The sequence below is a fragment of the Lissotriton helveticus genome, chromosome 4_1, assembly GCF_964261635.1.
Source record: "Lissotriton helveticus chromosome 4_1, aLisHel1.1, whole genome shotgun sequence".
Taxonomy (NCBI): Eukaryota; Metazoa; Chordata; class Amphibia; order Caudata; family Salamandridae; genus Lissotriton; species Lissotriton helveticus.
The window spans coordinates 1,280,707,369-1,280,724,531 of NC_136063.1; the positions used below are offsets into that span (position 1 = coordinate 1,280,707,369).

At 43.7% G+C, this 17,163-nt stretch overlaps 1 protein-coding gene across 1 annotated transcript in view; it reads right to left on the reverse strand.

Annotated features, from left to right (window-relative positions):
- Nucleotides 1–17,163, reverse strand: part of SYCP2L (synaptonemal complex protein 2 like) — a 1,302,345-nt gene that overhangs the window by 1,162,446 nt on the left and 122,736 nt on the right. The window contains exon 4 of the mRNA XM_078685781.1: nt 2,259–2,361. Within this exon, the coding sequence (XP_078541907.1) occupies nt 2,259–2,361 (103 nt within the window). The remainder of the gene's footprint in view (nt 1–2,258; nt 2,362–17,163) is intronic.

Here is a 17,163-nt window from a genome sequence, read left to right on the forward strand (position 1 = left end):
ATGAGCTAAAGCCCTCCGGTGCTCATGACGAGCTGAGCTCGTCACAGGTGCATTGGCTCCCGTGGAACGCTCAGTACAGCGGGGGAATTCTCCCCGCACCTGAGCGTTTCACGGGCCATGACTATCTGAGCTCAGCTCGTCATGAGCGTTGAAGAGGGTAAGATGACTGGAGTAGAGGGAAGCATCATCTTGCAAGCTTCAGAATGTGCTGTCTGTAATGGTGCGTGTTCCTAGGGTAAGTTACCACTTCTTTACCCTGACTTGCTATTGTGATTCTTTTACCATGTTACTCACTCTATTGATCTTCGTGAACCTCTCTTTATGGGAAGCTTTGCCTTTTTTGGTTTTTAATTGACGTGCTTTACATGCTTATGCTTTATGCATGAACTCTCACTCTTTCTCGAACTAGAACTCTTTATGGGTCCCGCCTGAAACCATTCTCTCTCGATTCCTAGAATTGTAATCCTTTTCCTTTATGGAACGTGCTTAATGCCTTAATTGCAATTTATTCATTGCCTATTGAGTGAATATTGATTCATAATAAATTTCTAATGACTAGATTTATGGGTTTACTTGTGCTCTAACAAAGATAACTTACTAAAAAGTGTTAAAATAAAAACATTTTAACACATACCAACGTCTCAATGTTGACTGAAATTAGAATTGGAACTGTGATTATAATTTATGTGATGTATTGCTTCTGATCTTCCCTAAAACAATGGCAAAGGTCTACGGAACTATTGGAGGAGAGCGGAAATTAGCCCGCTAGATAGTGTAGCAAGAAACTTTTAAAATTGTTAACTGATTCCCGCTCCAGGACCAGTTATCAGTGGAAGTTTTGGGCTTTAGGCCCCAACTTTCAAGAGCCATTGGGGCACAATTATTCAAATACCAAATGTAAGCTTACGGATTTATGAAACACCAGCTGCAGCCTGGTGTAGAATGCCTACAGTCAATACACCTGAATAAATACATAGCGGGGTGGTGATGGATGGAGCATCTGAACCAATCAAACACTCACACCCAGTCAACAGATCTGGGTTTAATCCATCACCGTTCTTTAGCTCACTCTGCCAACCCAGTTCAGACATGGCCATATGCAAATCAGTCTGACCCTGTGCCTCATGGGACCAGTCCAGCCCGAACTGCCAACCCGTGCCTTCCCTAGACCGGAATCAAGCTTCCTAGGACCTGTTTCTGGCATTACAGCCGTCTTCAGCCAGGCTTGCTTGAATCCAGTGGCAAAGTGAGCAAGGGACTCACGTCTGAGCATACCCTGCCAACTTATGGCAAACAGAGCGGTACAAAAGGGGGTGGTGATGTACCGCTTTGTTTGCCACAAGTTGGCAGGGTATGCTCAGACGTGAGTCCCTTGCTCACTTTGCCACTGGATTCAAGCAAGCCGGGCTGAAATGCCAGAAACCGGTCCTCGGAATCTTGTTTCCGGTCCAGGGAAGGCATGGCTTGGCAGTTCGGGCTGAACTGTTCCCATGAGGCACAGGGTCAGACTGATTTGCATATGGCCATGTCTGAACTGGGGTGGCATCGTGGGCTAAAGAACGGTGATGGATTAAACCCAGATCTGTTGACTGGGTGTGAGTGTTTGATTGGTTCAGATGCTCAGTCCATCACCACCCCCTTTTGTACCGCTTTGTTCACCATAAGTTGGTAGGGTATGCTCAGAAGTGAGTCCCTTGCTCACTTTGCCACTGGATTCAAGCAAGCCGGGCTGAAGATGGCTTAAATGCCAGAAACCGGTCCTCGGAAGCTTGTTTCCGGTCCAGGGAAGGCATGGCTTGGCAGTTCGGGCTGGACTGTTCCCATGAGGCACAGGGTCAGACTGATTTGCATATGGCCATGTCTGAACTGGGGTGGCAGAGTGGGCTAAAGAACGGTGATGGATTAAACCCAGATCTGTTGACTGGGTGTGAGTGTTTGATTGGTTCAGATGCTCCGTCCATCACCAACCCCTTTTGTACCGCTGAATACGTAGCCATATAATTTATTAATTTCCATCATTTAACTATGAATGTACATTTCTTTTTAATTCCAAATCTCGCAATGAGTGCATATTGCTCTAGTTCCTTTTTTTTTTTAAGTACCCTTGAATGTGAAGGAAGCAGGACAGAATGAAACCGTTCTTATTGCTGCTGTGGTGCACCCGCAAACTAGGTAAAAACCATCACTAAACCAACAACACAAAGTAACATTTGTGCATTCGCACTGAAAATAATATTTCCAGATGCTCAATAACTTACCACTGATGTATCATAAAAATGTTCAACAAGACCCATTAAGTTGTGATCAGATTCTAGCTCAGCTGTGTTCAGGAAATCCGTGGCTCTTTCAAACCACAAACCCATGTAAAAGAAAAAACAAAAAACCCATATTAGAAACATAGTCATTCAAATGTGGATTTATATCAACTGCACAATGTACAATATTAATTCGGCAAATTATTTTTTAAAACTTAGTTGAAATGCAACAAACAAAATAATGTTGAACCTAAACAGTTAACAAATTGGGTTTACTACGTTCCCATGAAACGCTATGGAGAATTCTTACTGCACACAGCAACAACAGTTTACATAATGTGTAGAAAGATTATCCCAGACGCAGGAACATAAACCCTGTAAATCGTATATATATATATTCTTTGGATGTCGGACAAACATGTGGGAATATTTGCTAGATGCTTTCAGTTGCTTGCAGATTTGAGTACAGATTTATTAATCAGAGCAAATTAGACAAAGTCCAGGGGTACGATCAACATAACATTGGACCTCATGGCATTAATGCCTTTTAAGAGAAAAGGCTCTTCTTGGAATCTCGCACAAGACAACAAACAGATAGTCATTTGCTCCTATGATTGGCGAAAGGCTGCATCAAGAATGCTTAACATGCAAAGAATTTTATCCTGCATCCAAAGAGATGCACTGTGGTCTTGAATTCACAATTTTTGTATATCTGTGATTGGTGTGTAGATGCCAGAGCAAAGAAATGCTGAACAATCCCAGCCTACTGACAAACTTGCAATTGCCGGCCACACAATTCTCAGCACCAAGCTCAATAGCCCACTGTGCAGAAGACTATTTCAAACAGAATTCATAACTCTAATGCCACATTTGCACTAACATGACTTTCCAGAGATTTAAAAAGATGTCAAAAGATTCTGAGCTCTTTCACCTCCTCCGCGGGCTTGGTAAGTCAATTGTTGCCGTGCTGTCGGAAGGCTAAGTGTGTCCTGGAAGCCACTTAGACACAAGTCGCAAGAAAATAAGAGAAAATCGAGGACACCACCATACCGCAGAACCCATGAAAGCATCCTATTCCCAGGTGACACTACCCAATTTAAGATAAAAATCTGGAAATCTTCAAAATTCATATGAAAGCTTCAATAGTTCATGGTAAATTCAGAAAACAAAAGGGAAACAAATTCACAATGTAGTCTGATTTGCTCCTCCAACACGCCATGTTAGAGGTTGCAATGTAGCTCTTTCTGTGGGTTTTGAGGGAGCATGAACTTTAATTACTAGCATTACAATCAAAATAGAACTTAAATGCAATTCCAGATGCCCAAAAGGAACACCTGCAGTGTGGTGCCCATATACATATGTCTGCACTGAAACAAGTGATAGCCGAGTTACAAAACAAAATTGTGGGCACTGCCACAAAGCAATAATGTTTAATAACTATTCCATTGAATCACACATGGTCACTCTGCACTTTTTATTGGACACTACTTTCCACTCCAATTGCCTGTTAAACGAAAGGCCATTACAACAAGAATAGCCTGAGACACAGTTAACAGCTGTTGTGACATTTGCCTGCCATCATTAACCAGTGATTCTGCCGAGTAATCTGGGTGAAGTACAACTAGGCTATAACCACAGGTTTGTTCGGGTATTGTCCAACAAAATGTTGCACCAATCATTAAACATCTACAAGCGTCTAAAAATCACCTAAATGGCTGCACTGAAGCAGCCAGTCATGAAACCAACCATTCTTTTAACAGTTGCTTAGTAATTGGCTTGCTCACAAACTGATGCATCCAAAGAGACGCCCCACCCACTGACTTGCATCTAATAGTGTATGAAAAAGAGGTACCCATCATAAATCTCTCCCTAGGCCTGCCCTTAGCCTTACAAAACTAAACCTCACTATACAACAAACCACCTTAGTCATTACCCCATCTATTAACAATCCCTCTCCCCTTGTATCTTTTATCATACAACTTTGTACATTCTATTCTATTATGATACGTTTGGCTTTAATACTTTAACCTACATCTAAATATCGTAGTATCCTAAACCTTAACTTTTAATTTCTTACTTCCTTCAGGTGTAACTTTAATGCCACACCAGCACTGTACTGATTCACCAATGTTCACAACAATAATCTTAATCTGGTAACATGGCAATTTAAACTGCCAACCACCTTGCACCTGCCCTAAGCAACAATTACAAAGAATGTTCCCCTGCATGCCTGTGCTCAATAAAAACCACCTACGGGCCATGAACTAACAGAAAATCCCATCCTAGAGGTATGGTGCGTGGGTGGGTAAATGTCTCCCATCCAAGCACTGGCCACTGTGTCACTTTACCCAAAATGGTGACCAGTGCTAGGAAATGGATGGTTATATTGCAGCCAACCAGGCCCTACCAGCCCAACACAACCAGCCGAAACACAACCCGGGCTGTCTCATCTGCCAAAAACCCCGGGAGGCGCAAATACCAAGGTCAGTTGCCCCCAAAATCCCAATGGTGGACTCCAGGCCAAGCACAGCATACAGGTGCAATATTTATATGCAGCCTGACAGCTAATACAATTGAATATACAATGACAAGTGTGTAGTAGAATGCACCATTTTTTTTCACATTTTCTTGGGGGCGGGGGCTTTTGGGTCAGACTTGCTCATTGCACTCGCTAAGCAGCATACGGGACTTGTCTGACAACATTTGCCTGGACTGTTTTGGGATCAGAGTCTGGCCCCGCACACTAAGAGAATTATGTTCAAATACCATATCTTCTATTTAGAAGGAATACACTACTGTTTCCTGAAATTATATCTGTTGCAATCTAGAAACTACCCCTGCTAATACATACACAATTAGTTATATTTCTAGGTTTCCTCTACAAAGGCAAATATAATTTAGTAGCAGCACAGTATTTACATAGTGTACAATACTGTTTGTTTATTTGCTGAGTGGGAAGTATGATTGATGGTGCGGTCTCTTGGTGCCCACGCTATTATTTTTCTGCTCTCACTTCCTAACCGTTACAACAGGGATAATTTAACGGAACCCTTTTCTCTTTCTCAGGCACCCACAGAGAGCAGATGGGTGTCCTCGGCCACCCACAGAGAGCAGACGGGTGTCCTCGGCCACCCACAGAGAGCAGACGGGTGTCTTCGGCCACCCACAGAGAGCAGACGGGTGTCCTCGGCCACCCACAGAGAGCAGACGGGTGTCCTCGGCCACCCACAGAGAACAGACGGGTGCACTCAGGCGCCCACAGAGGGCAGACGGGTGCTCTCAGGCGCCCACAGAGGGCAGACGGGTGCTCTCAGGCGCCCACAGAGGGCAGACGGGTGCTCTCAGGCGCCCACAGAGGGCAGACGGGTGCTCTCAGGCGCCCACAGAGGGCAGACCGGTGCTCTCAGGCGCCCACAGAGGGCAGACCGGTGCTCTCAGGCGCCCACAGAGGGCAGACCGGTGCTCTCAGGCGCCCACAGAGGGCAGACGGGTGCTCTCAGGCGAACACAGAGGGCAGACGGGTGCTCTCAGGCGAACACAGAGGGCAGACGGGTGCTCTCAGGCGAACACAGAGGGCAGACGTGTGCTCTCAGGCATCCACAAAGAGCAGACGGGTGCTCTCAGGCATCCACAGAGAGCAGACTGGTGCTCTCAGGCATCCACAGAGAGCAGACGGGTGCTCTCAGGCACCCACAGAGAGCATATGGGTGTTTTCATCTGCCTGCTGTATCCCGTGTGCATCAGAGTTATTTTGTACATGTGGGCTGGCCAGTGCTTAATTTGTGCTGGTTGTTTCTGTTGCTCAGCATCAGCTCTTTTTTCACAGGGCCAGGTATTTATTAAAAATAAAGTACCTGTCCACCTTCGGGGTCTGCCTGGTCTATATTCACAAGCTGGCCCACCCTGGTCCAAGCATGTTGAATGTGCATCATCACGTTTGTGATCTCAGCAGGGCACGCCTGCCTTTCAGGAAGGAACATCATAAATTCCATGGGATAATCATGGCTGAGGGAAGGCACATGCCTGAGCTGGAGCAAGGCTCACTGGGAAAGTGCAAGGCAGGCTGGTAAAATGCAGGACAAACTTTTCAAGACAGTCCTAGAGCAAACTAAAAGCATGTAGCATCCTTTCATATTAGCTCACACTGAACTGAAATCAACTAGAGCCATCTAATTCTGCAATTGACATGGCAGACGCCCACCACCAACTGCAGTCACGGTCTGACCTCTGTGTGCATGTGCTGTTCTGCACTCTTTAATAGTGCCAGCACTCTTACTGCAGGCAGGAAGCAGCTGGGCAGCAGACATTGCAAGGCATGCTGAACTGTAGACACTGGCCAGGCCTGCACAACTTGGAGCACAACCAGATCAGCGCAACGGTGACCGGAAGTGATCAACCCTCACGGATCGGGTTAGTGGAGAAAACTGTCGGCACTGGGAGGTCCCCTGATGATTCGGACCTGTGCACGTGTGTATTTGCCTTGAAATAGAGAAATGTGTGCGTTTTTGTAGATGTTTCGATTCTTCGCAGCAGGTATCAGTTCACAGTGGCTGCCGACCTCAGGACGGGGAAACAGGATTGCAATGTGCAAAAAGTCCACATTTTTTAGAAGAAATAGCCAAAAGAAATAGATATCTGTATGCGATTGGCGTTTCTAATCTCCAAGTTGCTTTTGACTGTACCAAAACTAAAAGACGGGCCGATGGAGAGTTGAGAACCATGAGCATAGAACCGCTTTTAAAAAAAGCCCAACATCCAGAATCAAATTGAGCTCTGTTTGAATTTACAATGCTAATGTTAATGGACAGAAGAAGGCTAAATACTGGCAGGAAAACATTTCTGTATAAGAAATCTACATACTTGCTGTATGGTCTCCCCAAAATATAAAAATGTATGTGTGAAAAAACAGGTGGATTTACAAATAAATTCAACTTCCACTCAACTTTTGTTATGTCCAAGAGGTCCGAGTACTTGTTCTGTTTAAATTGTACATGGATTTGTTTTCATTTATTTAAAGTTCAGGCCACTTGCCCAGACTAAATAAACGGAGCTTTTGCAAGAGGCGATCAGTGGCCTAGTGACTGTAGCTGCCGATCATGAAACAGAGAACCAGGTTTGAATCCCTGGGCTCAGCACCTGGTGAATCCAACAACTCTCTCTCTTTGCCTGGAGGGAAAAAAAAGTATAAAGTAGTCTTAAGTGTGGTGCCTGCCGCTTTGTGCATGCAAATGCACAGCATGCATATTTAACCTTGCGGTGGGTGCTGCTTACAGCAGCACCCGCCGCAATGTTAAGTATAGGGGATGTGACCGCCAGGGTGGCGGTCAAATCCTATTTCCACCGGAGGGACCGCCGCTGCCCCTGCGGACGGTCCCTCCAACTCGGGGGTGGCGGATGGACGCAGGTCCGTCCGCCATCCTAAAAGGCGCCAATGTATTTTCTGTTAGAATCCTAGACAGCCAACATGACAACACCACAATAATTAAATCCATGTACTATTTACATCTTAAGTTTCTGTATGCATCCCATCTCTTGCACTACAAATCGTATTTGGAACTTATACTTTTGTGCTTTTAAGTATTTGTGATAATATATGGCCACAGGCCAACCTGGGCATCGTTTTTCAAAGGGGACAGTGCAATAAACACAAACAAGCTCTTTGCCTTTCATTGGGATATACATTCCATATATGCATTATGTCCTTAAGCTAGAGTTGCATACTTTTATAACGTTTATACCGCATCCTGCTATAGTAAAGTTTACACTAACATGTTCATAAATAATGGAAACAGAATACACAAATAAGTATGTCTGTATTTATACCATTTTAGTGAACTAAAAAGGATTTATAGCTGAAGGGAAAAACAACGAAGGGAGAAAAGTGAATCCAACTGAAATAGTCCATCTCTCAGAAACTGATGAGTAATCATAAGGTTCTGTGTTAAATTGTAGAAAATAAAGTAGATAGAAACCGTTTCCAGTGAACCAAAGTGTTAGACCTTGCATCTTATGGCGTGGTTTGCCTTGTCTTTTTGCCTCTGACTGCCTGTTTTTTTTTTTACTGTGTGCTGGATTTCGTTTTTGCTGGCTTTAGAAACCCGGGGAACTTTACAACAGCTGACCAGTGCTAGAGTGAAAGTGCTCCCTGTCTAAAATGTAACGATATTTGGTTTCTCCATGAACAGTAAGTCCCTAGTAAAATGCACCAGCTGTGCAGAGGGCCTGTAAGGCAAATGCCACTAGTGGGCCTGCCGCACTGATTGTTGCACCCACATGAGTAGCCCTGCAACCATGTCTGAAGCCTTATTTACTTATTTATTTACTTTATTTGTAGAGCGCACTGTCACCTAACAGGCATCCTGGCGCTAACAAACTCAGAGTCATTATAGTAGTGTGCCCGAAACAGACTGCCAACTAAATCTTGGGAAACAGCCAAGTTTGTAATCTCCTTCTAAAAGGAAAGAGGTCACTGACTCGTCTAAGCTCCAATGGGAGTTCCTTTGCTGTGGCAGCAGCCAAACTCTGGAACTATCTACCACCCAACTTAACTTTCCTGAACCTCGGTATCTTAACCAGTCTCACAGATGAAGACCGGAGACTTCTCGCAGGAACATACCACTCAAACTTTCTCTGCATAGAAGCCTGTCACTGCAGTGTCTATGTGAGCAGTTTTAAACTGCCATTTCGACCTGGAAAAGACACCCACTTGCCCGACACAAACTTTCCCTTTTATTATATGTAAGGCACCCCTAAGACAGGCCAAAGGTAGCCCCATGGGTAGGGTGAAGCTTATTTAAAATGGTAGTGTTGTAGGAATTATGCACATACACAGAGCTATGCTCAAGAAAACAGAACCTCGGTGTGTAGGGGCTAAACCTTCCTACCGCCTCCATACCCAAAATCCCAGAACCGACTAGCTATAGTGTCTAATTTGTTCTCCTACATAATACTGCAAATTTCGTTATTCACTTCAGCATGGCCTGTCTCTCCCATAGGTTAGTATTGGAGCCGCCTTGCAACATTTTACAAGTGTTTCTTCCAATTGGGAGTCGACAGAAAATTGGAGTTTGGTGTCTCTGGACATGTTTTAGTGAAGCTGGTTTTAAACTGCAGGTCTGAAAACGCCACTTTTGGAAAATTGGCACTCTCTTACTTTAACCATTCAATGTCTTTGTGTCTCTGAATACACGTCTGGGTGACAGTTGGGCTATTTGTGCAATCAATCAATCAATAAGGCTTGTTAAAGTGTAGCTACTGACCCGTGAGGGTCTCAAGGTGCTGGTGGTGGTGGCGGGGTTGCTAACTGAACCACCCCAAGCACCTTGAATGCTGGGGTCATCCTAAGAGCCAGGTCTTAAGGTCCTTCCTGAACTGGGGCAATGTGGGAGATTGCCGGAGGTGGAGGGTGTTCCAGGCTTTGGCTGCAAGATAGGAGAATTACTTTCCTCCCATTCTCTCTAGACAGTCACAAAGGGTGCAGGCGTGTGCCCTACATATCCAGATGGCTCATTAACACCAGGCTGATTGTTCCTCCTGAGCTAGAGTGGCGGGAGGAGGTGATTCCTGGCTAGGGCTGTGCATGTCCTCACACAAAAGAAGTCTCTAACCCGTAGTGTGTCTGGAGGCAGGGCAAGGATGGACAGGGGCTTGTGCATAACCAAGACTTTTCTTTGAAGTTTGCCTACTTCAAAGGTTGAAATGGGTACAAGTACTGGACCTTTGACACCATATACTCAGAACACTTCTGGACAGAGGACATTCTGCCAGGAAAAAGAGCTGGATTGCTGAAAGGAAGGACTGTCACTTTGTTGTTTGCTCTGCTGTGTTGGCCTGCTGATACCTGTGTCTATCCTGGGACAGAAGAGTTTGTTTTATTGCTTCTGTCCCGGGAGTGAAAGGACTAGACTTTGCTTTTTACATCCTGCTTCCAAGGTTGTTCAAGGGCTTGAGTTGAGCTTGCCTTCTGTTAAGAAGTCTCAGAGCCAGCAAAGATTTCATCTGCAAACACCTGGACGCTGCTGCTGTGAGTCCTACTCTGACAAGTGGTGCCAAATCCAGTTCCTGGGCCATTGGAAGGGAATTCTGGTGATACAAAGAAGAAAATCAATGCATCTACTCCAAGCGTCAGTTCCGAATCAGCACATCATCTTAAAATTAGACGCTTCACCACTGCTTACACTGGAATGCATTCCCCGCATGGCGCAACAACCACTGCTTACAATGCAGGCCCCAGCACCTCTGAAGAACCGCCACGGCTTGAGTCTTGAGCACAGCATCACTGAAGCCTGTGACGCACTGCTCCGACTCATCAACAACAGCACCGCAGTAAGGAACCGAGATATTGTGCCTGGAAATGATGCATCACCTCCACTGTGCCTCGCAATGTCCCAGGCATGGAGGGCTCAACAACTCCGCACCAACTTAGGGAACCAATGCATCCCAGTTTATAGCGGTTCATCAACTCCTCTGCGCAATGCACTGTCCGTGAGAATCCCCGTGCCAACGACCTGCATAGCAGTAAGGAACCAATGCATCTTGTGCTTTTTAGACAGCTCACCTCCCCTGCGACATGTATCGTCCTTGATTTTTAACATATCTAAGGCACTCTGTCCTGGTCAAGTGCAACCTTTGATTTTTAAGAACAACTTTATTTAATCTTAATGAAAATTCATATATGTTAACTTGTGTGTGTTGGATTTTTGTTGTTTTGGTCTTGCTTCAATCAGATAAATATTAGATATTTTTCTAAAACTGGTGTGGAGTCCTTTTGTAGTGTTTTCACTGGGCTAATGTGTGTGGGTGTACAAATAATGTACACATTGCCTCCGAGAAGCCGGACTGCTCTTGCCAAGCTACAAATGGGGTGAGCACTGGTTATACTGAGGGTGTAACTTACCCTGAGTGATGGACCCTACTTGGACAGGGTGCAAACCACTGCCAACTAGAGACCCCATTTCTAACACCAAGTAATAAAAAATCTATTTTAAGGAAATCAAATTTAAAGGAATACAGTTTGGTGGGTGATAACCGCAGGAATCCTTCAAACGTAATACTTAGTGCACTAAAGAAACATTTTAAAACAAAACAATTATAGTTGTGGATCCCACATCATCCCCTAACTTGGTTTGAGAAGATAGTTTATTATTAAAAAAAAAAAAAACAGTTATTTGTCACCATCCAGTTTCGATTTTGCGAAAAAATCAAAAGCATATTTATAAAAAGATTATAACAATATGCATATATTAAAAGGAATACAACTTCATCTCAAATCCATAATTCATTTCCATGACAAACTTCCCATATATTAATTATATATATAATTGATTAAGAGATCTTATATAAAAACAGGTTATCAATCATGAAAAAGAAAGTCAAGAGATATATATATTTTTCTGAACCTCAAGGCCTGTACGATAAAATTGTAAACTGCTATCCAATCACAGATGAATCAAGACACTGTAGAAAAATTAAACTATCCTTATATGATTTAATCGAATTCCCTCTAAGCTCAGGACGTAAGAACCGGGAACGATAAGAATCATAAAGAGGGTAAAATAAAGTGACTAGTGGATTGGCAAGATAGTCCATTACAGATAGGCAATGAGGGAAACCAGTAACCCATAACTGGGAAGGCCCCTAAGAAATTAATCATATTTAGTCGCAGCCGTAAAAGATAAAATCTACGCTGCAGAGCTTTAATCCATGAAAAGGAAGGTTCCAAACCAAAGCTTGTAGCAATCAAAGTATAATGCTGGACTGTTACAATATTTATTGCTTTCTCCAGCCGTATTTCTTAATTTAAAATATTGTGACTTAACCTGCGCTTTAAAAGAGGAATCAATGTTGACTCTATATGCCTATAGATTGATCAACCCAAGATATTGTAGTGACTTCTTAACATAGTTGAGCCATGGGATAGATTGCGCATTATTGGATTTAAGGCAGTCTTCGACTATATCCCACGTATACTTTAACTCTGGGACAGACCACAGTTTAACACATTATAGAACTGGTGCCAGTCCCAGCAAGTCCTCTAAAAACCCTAGGCAAACTTAATTATGGGTTATAATATGTGATTTAGATTTCGGAAGACCTAGGAGTCTGGTCAAACTTATTTTCAACAGATTGTAAGCCCTTCCCAGAGGCAAATCCCCACACCCCACTCTGTTGGCAGCCATAGACTGGCACTTACTTCAGCAGACCTTCACTAGTTCCCTAGTAGGTCTGCTATCTAGTTTACTCACCAACCTAAAAATTGTGCCACATTATGCTTCCAGTTGCTGACATCTTAAAGTCAGCAGTCTATCCCAACCCAAATTTGCAGAGAATAAAATGCCTAAATAGCTCAAAGTTGGGATGTTTATGATAGATATACCTCCCACCTTAAATTTCCTAGAACAAGTGATTTTGGGACCACTACTCAAGACATACGATTACTTTAAATTAACCTTGAGTTTCAAATCCATCAAAGAATAAAAACCATCCAGTAGAATTTGTAAACCATTTGCGGTGCGAGGTAGCAGCACAACATCGTCTGCGTAAAGCAAGAGGGATGGGTCGCTCACCAATTTTAGGTATGTCAGGGGTTAGAGTCTTTAAAAATGCATCCAGTGCATTCACATAAAATAGAGAAAAAAACGGGGCCAATATGCCGCCTTGTCTGACACCCCTTGTAACGTGAATAGGGGACCTTAGGTCGCCCACCTAGGTATATTGAATCCTCATTGTGATATTGTAGAAGCCATTTTCTTTATGATACCAAATGCAGTAAGCTTCTAGGCCCTGGTAAGTTGACATAATAAACATTGCACAGGATGCTTGCACCTTTCCTAGCTTCAGAGAAACAGCTTTAGTAACGCAAGGCTTGCTCGAGAACACGATGCGTGGCACAAGGGAAGATGCTAGCTTAGGCACGTACACGTACATTTCAGCATATCCCATTTTGCAATGTGATTCTGGTAATCACTATTACGTTGCAATTATTAACTGGAAAAGCCCCAGACTTATATCTTACATTACAGTGGAAAGTCCCAGAAGCTGCCCACTTGGGTCACGTTGTAAGTAACTGTATAGTTAGGACCCTACATTGTATACGACTGTTAAAACCCTTGCTAATTGGTCAATTAAACTATGCTTAATTTGTGCTACGTATGTTATGATGCTACATCCTTTGTGGTTTTGGCCTATATAAACTGTCAGACCCGTCACCTCTTTGGACATTCAGTGGCTTTGCTGAGGTCTCCGTGCTGCACATTAATTTGCCGTTTGTTAGTCTCCAATAAACTTTGCTATCTTTTGTGCTGACAGAGAGTCGCATGTGTGGAATCATTTATTATTTCTATTTCAGCTTCTACATTTGATGGAGAATGCAGCTTCCAGACCACTGACGATTTCACGGACTGGCTGCTGGACTCCAGCTTCCACCGGAGTTCAGAGACCTGAGGTTCGATAACTTTTACATTTGTCCTTCTCTCTGCTCTGCCTCCCTAGGATGCTGGGGGACTGCCTGCCCATAAGTTGACTTAGTCTTGTCTCTGGTTCCTGTTTTTTTTGTCTCTCTCTCAGCACATTTGTGTGATCCCCCAGTTAACAGTTCTCCTCTGCGCTTTACTCTCCCTCTCCATCTGACTTCCCTTTTCTGATGCCTGGGCTCATTTGCCTGTGCCCTGGCGACATATATATTGTGTGTTTCCACAGCTTGTGGGATGTGCCAATGGCCATTGTAGCGGCCGTGTTGATCACTTTCTTCTGTGCCCTCTTCATGGCTCTCGTAATTTATTTCACAGCCTGTCATCATTCGGATGAAAACTGTACTCCTGTCTAACGTCAGCGTTCGCTAACGAGCACAGACAGGCTTTCTCCTCGTGTTCAGTGCGTGCCTCTTGACCTCTGCCATTGCGGCCAATCTCTGCCTGAATTTTTACATGTGCAATTTTGCTCTAGGTTTAGTTCATGGTCCAGATACCCTCCCAACCTGGCCGGTGACAGCGTCCATCTGCAGGCTCCCTGCACGCAGTGAATCCCTGGTGTCTGGCAGCACCTAGCTGATGACGTACCAAGGAGGGCGACCTACTGCACCCCCCCTGTCTTGCTAGCAGAGAGTCCCCGGCCGATGGGGGTGGAGGACCTTCACAGCTATTTCCCATTGACTGGAGCAGAGGTCTGTAAGCTTTGCCAGACAGACACTGGTAAGTCTTGATTGGGTGTTTTAAGCACTCCAGCTGGGTTGTAGCGGTTAGCTCCTCGTTTTAGAGCTGTGGCAGTTTTGCTCCCCAGGTTATTACACTTCCTAATTGTGCTGGACCGATATCGTGGAGGTTGTGGCCGGTTGGGTGGCTCCTCCTGTGGTTGCAACAGTTTCTCAGGGCACCAGTTCTTAGGGTCCATGAACTCCGGTCTGAGTCCAGCTAACTCACCTCAGCGCCACTGGACCCGGGGACCCAGTGGGGTGCTGCCTTCTACTGGACGCCAGAGGTGGTCTCCAGCTGTGCCTAGGGAGTTTCCTAGGCACAGAGAGGAGGGGGCATCAGTTGTCTTGTTGTCTGTTATTGTTGGGTTCCTTGCATTTTTCTATTTGTGTATTATTATATGCCTCTCATATATTGTGGCAAAGTATAGTTAGGTTGGAGAGTATTGTTAGCATCTGCCAGAAAAGATTTCTCCTGGGGTATTGCGACGCTACATGACTTGCATTTAAAGCTGCTGACTGTCTGACAATATAATAAGCTCCCTTCTAATATTTACTGACACCATATCACACGTCCTTTTATATCATCGTCCATTTATTGTGAACTGACTGGTTGACTTCTTAAGATTTGGCCTGTATTGAAAAATAGCCCCCTTTGCTGATGTTTGTTGACATAATAATATTGTTATCATTTCCCCTGTTACTCTTCTGGGATTAGTGTAAAAACACTACACATAGTTACAAGTACACAGACCAGACTCTGATAGCGCTGCGACCAGGGCTGCCAGAATATTTTTTTTAATGTTTCATGTGTTTGTCTGCACTGGATGCAGGGTTCACCATCTTGCACTGTTTACGTGATTGCCTGAGTGTTCTCAAAATAATTCCGACCTGCTGCCCCTTTCACCCAAGTACGGGATAACGGAAGATTGCAATGGGGACGGAATTATCAATCTTTCTTCTAAAACACTTTCCTAGCACCTTTCCTTTATCTCATGGGATGCCAGTTATTAGCACCCAGAGACTTTTCTCATTCCAACTGATGAAAGCTTGGGTGAACCTGAATTAAGTGACCTGTCTGTTTTGCCTGACGAATGGCTCCCTCTGCTACCATAACAACTGGAGAGTGGCTGAGAGGCATATGATAGTGTTAGTTTACCCACTGTGTTGTCCGTTCATAGAATAGTGTGAGACCCCACCCATCTGTCTGGTGTGTCTGAACTGTCCCTGTGCCACAGGCCAGGTTAGCGCTTGTACTTCACACATTCCACACTCATCGCTCACAATGGGAAACACACTCTCCAAAATAATTTAGACAGCAATCAGCTCCCCCCCCCTAAAGACTCTCCGGCATACAATGTGGCCTTAAGCCAAGGACTTCACTCCATACTATTTATACATAAATGGCATGACCTGACATCTAGGAGACCGGACTTGCAGTTCCCGCGTCAGGGAACGTATGATATAAATAAGTTGTCATATTTGAGACAAATGTTGAAGTTAAAAGGAAAAAAGCTAAGAGCTATTGAGTGGGAGTCCTTCTAGGAATGGAATCTGGCTCTGCGTGACAAACGTGCCACTAATGACGTGAAATCGAAGATCCAAAGAGGGTTATTAGAGGTTAAAAATAGGGTGCTAAATGAGATAAGTAGAAGAATAAAAACTATATGTGCTCCCATAAAATCAGAAGGAAAGATTCAGAAAGAAAGAGATAAAGAGTGGTTAAAGAAGCCCTTTAGCACAGAGTTACTGGTATCAAAATTCCATATTTATTAGAGAATACATCAATAGCTCTTAAAAAAATATACATACAGATATGCGGACGACAAAAGTGCTGCTATCCAAAAAGGGAACATACATCATAAACCAGACAAGTGTCAAACAAAACCATTACATATTGGGATAAAGGAACAACAAACATGAATATTGGGTCCTTAATTCAATTTGGGCCACAGGGAAGCGTCAACGGCGTTTCGACCGATATATTATTGTGCAGCCATCTTCAGGACTTGAGATTTTTCTTGAGCAATATATATCTGTACAATAAGAGATTGCAATTAAGTCCTTCCCTCATATGTACATTCATGTCATAGTAGGCTTCTTCATAAAAAAAGGACTTGTAGCCACCACGTGAAAATGGTAAAAGAAAAAGAAAAAATTAGAAAAAATATAGTAACCCAATACCAAACACCAAAGTGACTCAAAAAGTCCACATACCAGAATAAGTAAAAAAAGAAGGCAACATCACCTTCAGATTAAAATTAGGTAGGACCAATCTTTATTTAAGGTCGTCCAAAGGTACTTTTAGCACCTAAAAAACAGAAAGAGTAAGGGTTACAATTTGAATCATTGCAATATGGAGACTCTGAATAGAACCGCAAGCAATTCCACTTACCACATATAGCGGATACAGACATCATACGTTTAACTTGCTTCTAAGTGTCAGGGCAGTGGCTCCAATATTTTAACCAACTGCTCACCTCATTATTTGGCTGTTGAAAAGGGGGAGGCAGACAAAAAAATGTGTATCGTCACTTAATGACTGAACCAAACCAATGTGTCAATTTAGAAAAGGGCAATTAACATATTACTCCAAAGAAGGACTAATACTGTCAGTAATGAGACAAGCAGATAATGTGGGCTTCTCACCAATATTCAAAAAAGGGTTCAATCATTGAAACCAACCCCAGCAAGAATTATAATCAACTCTTGGTGCTACAC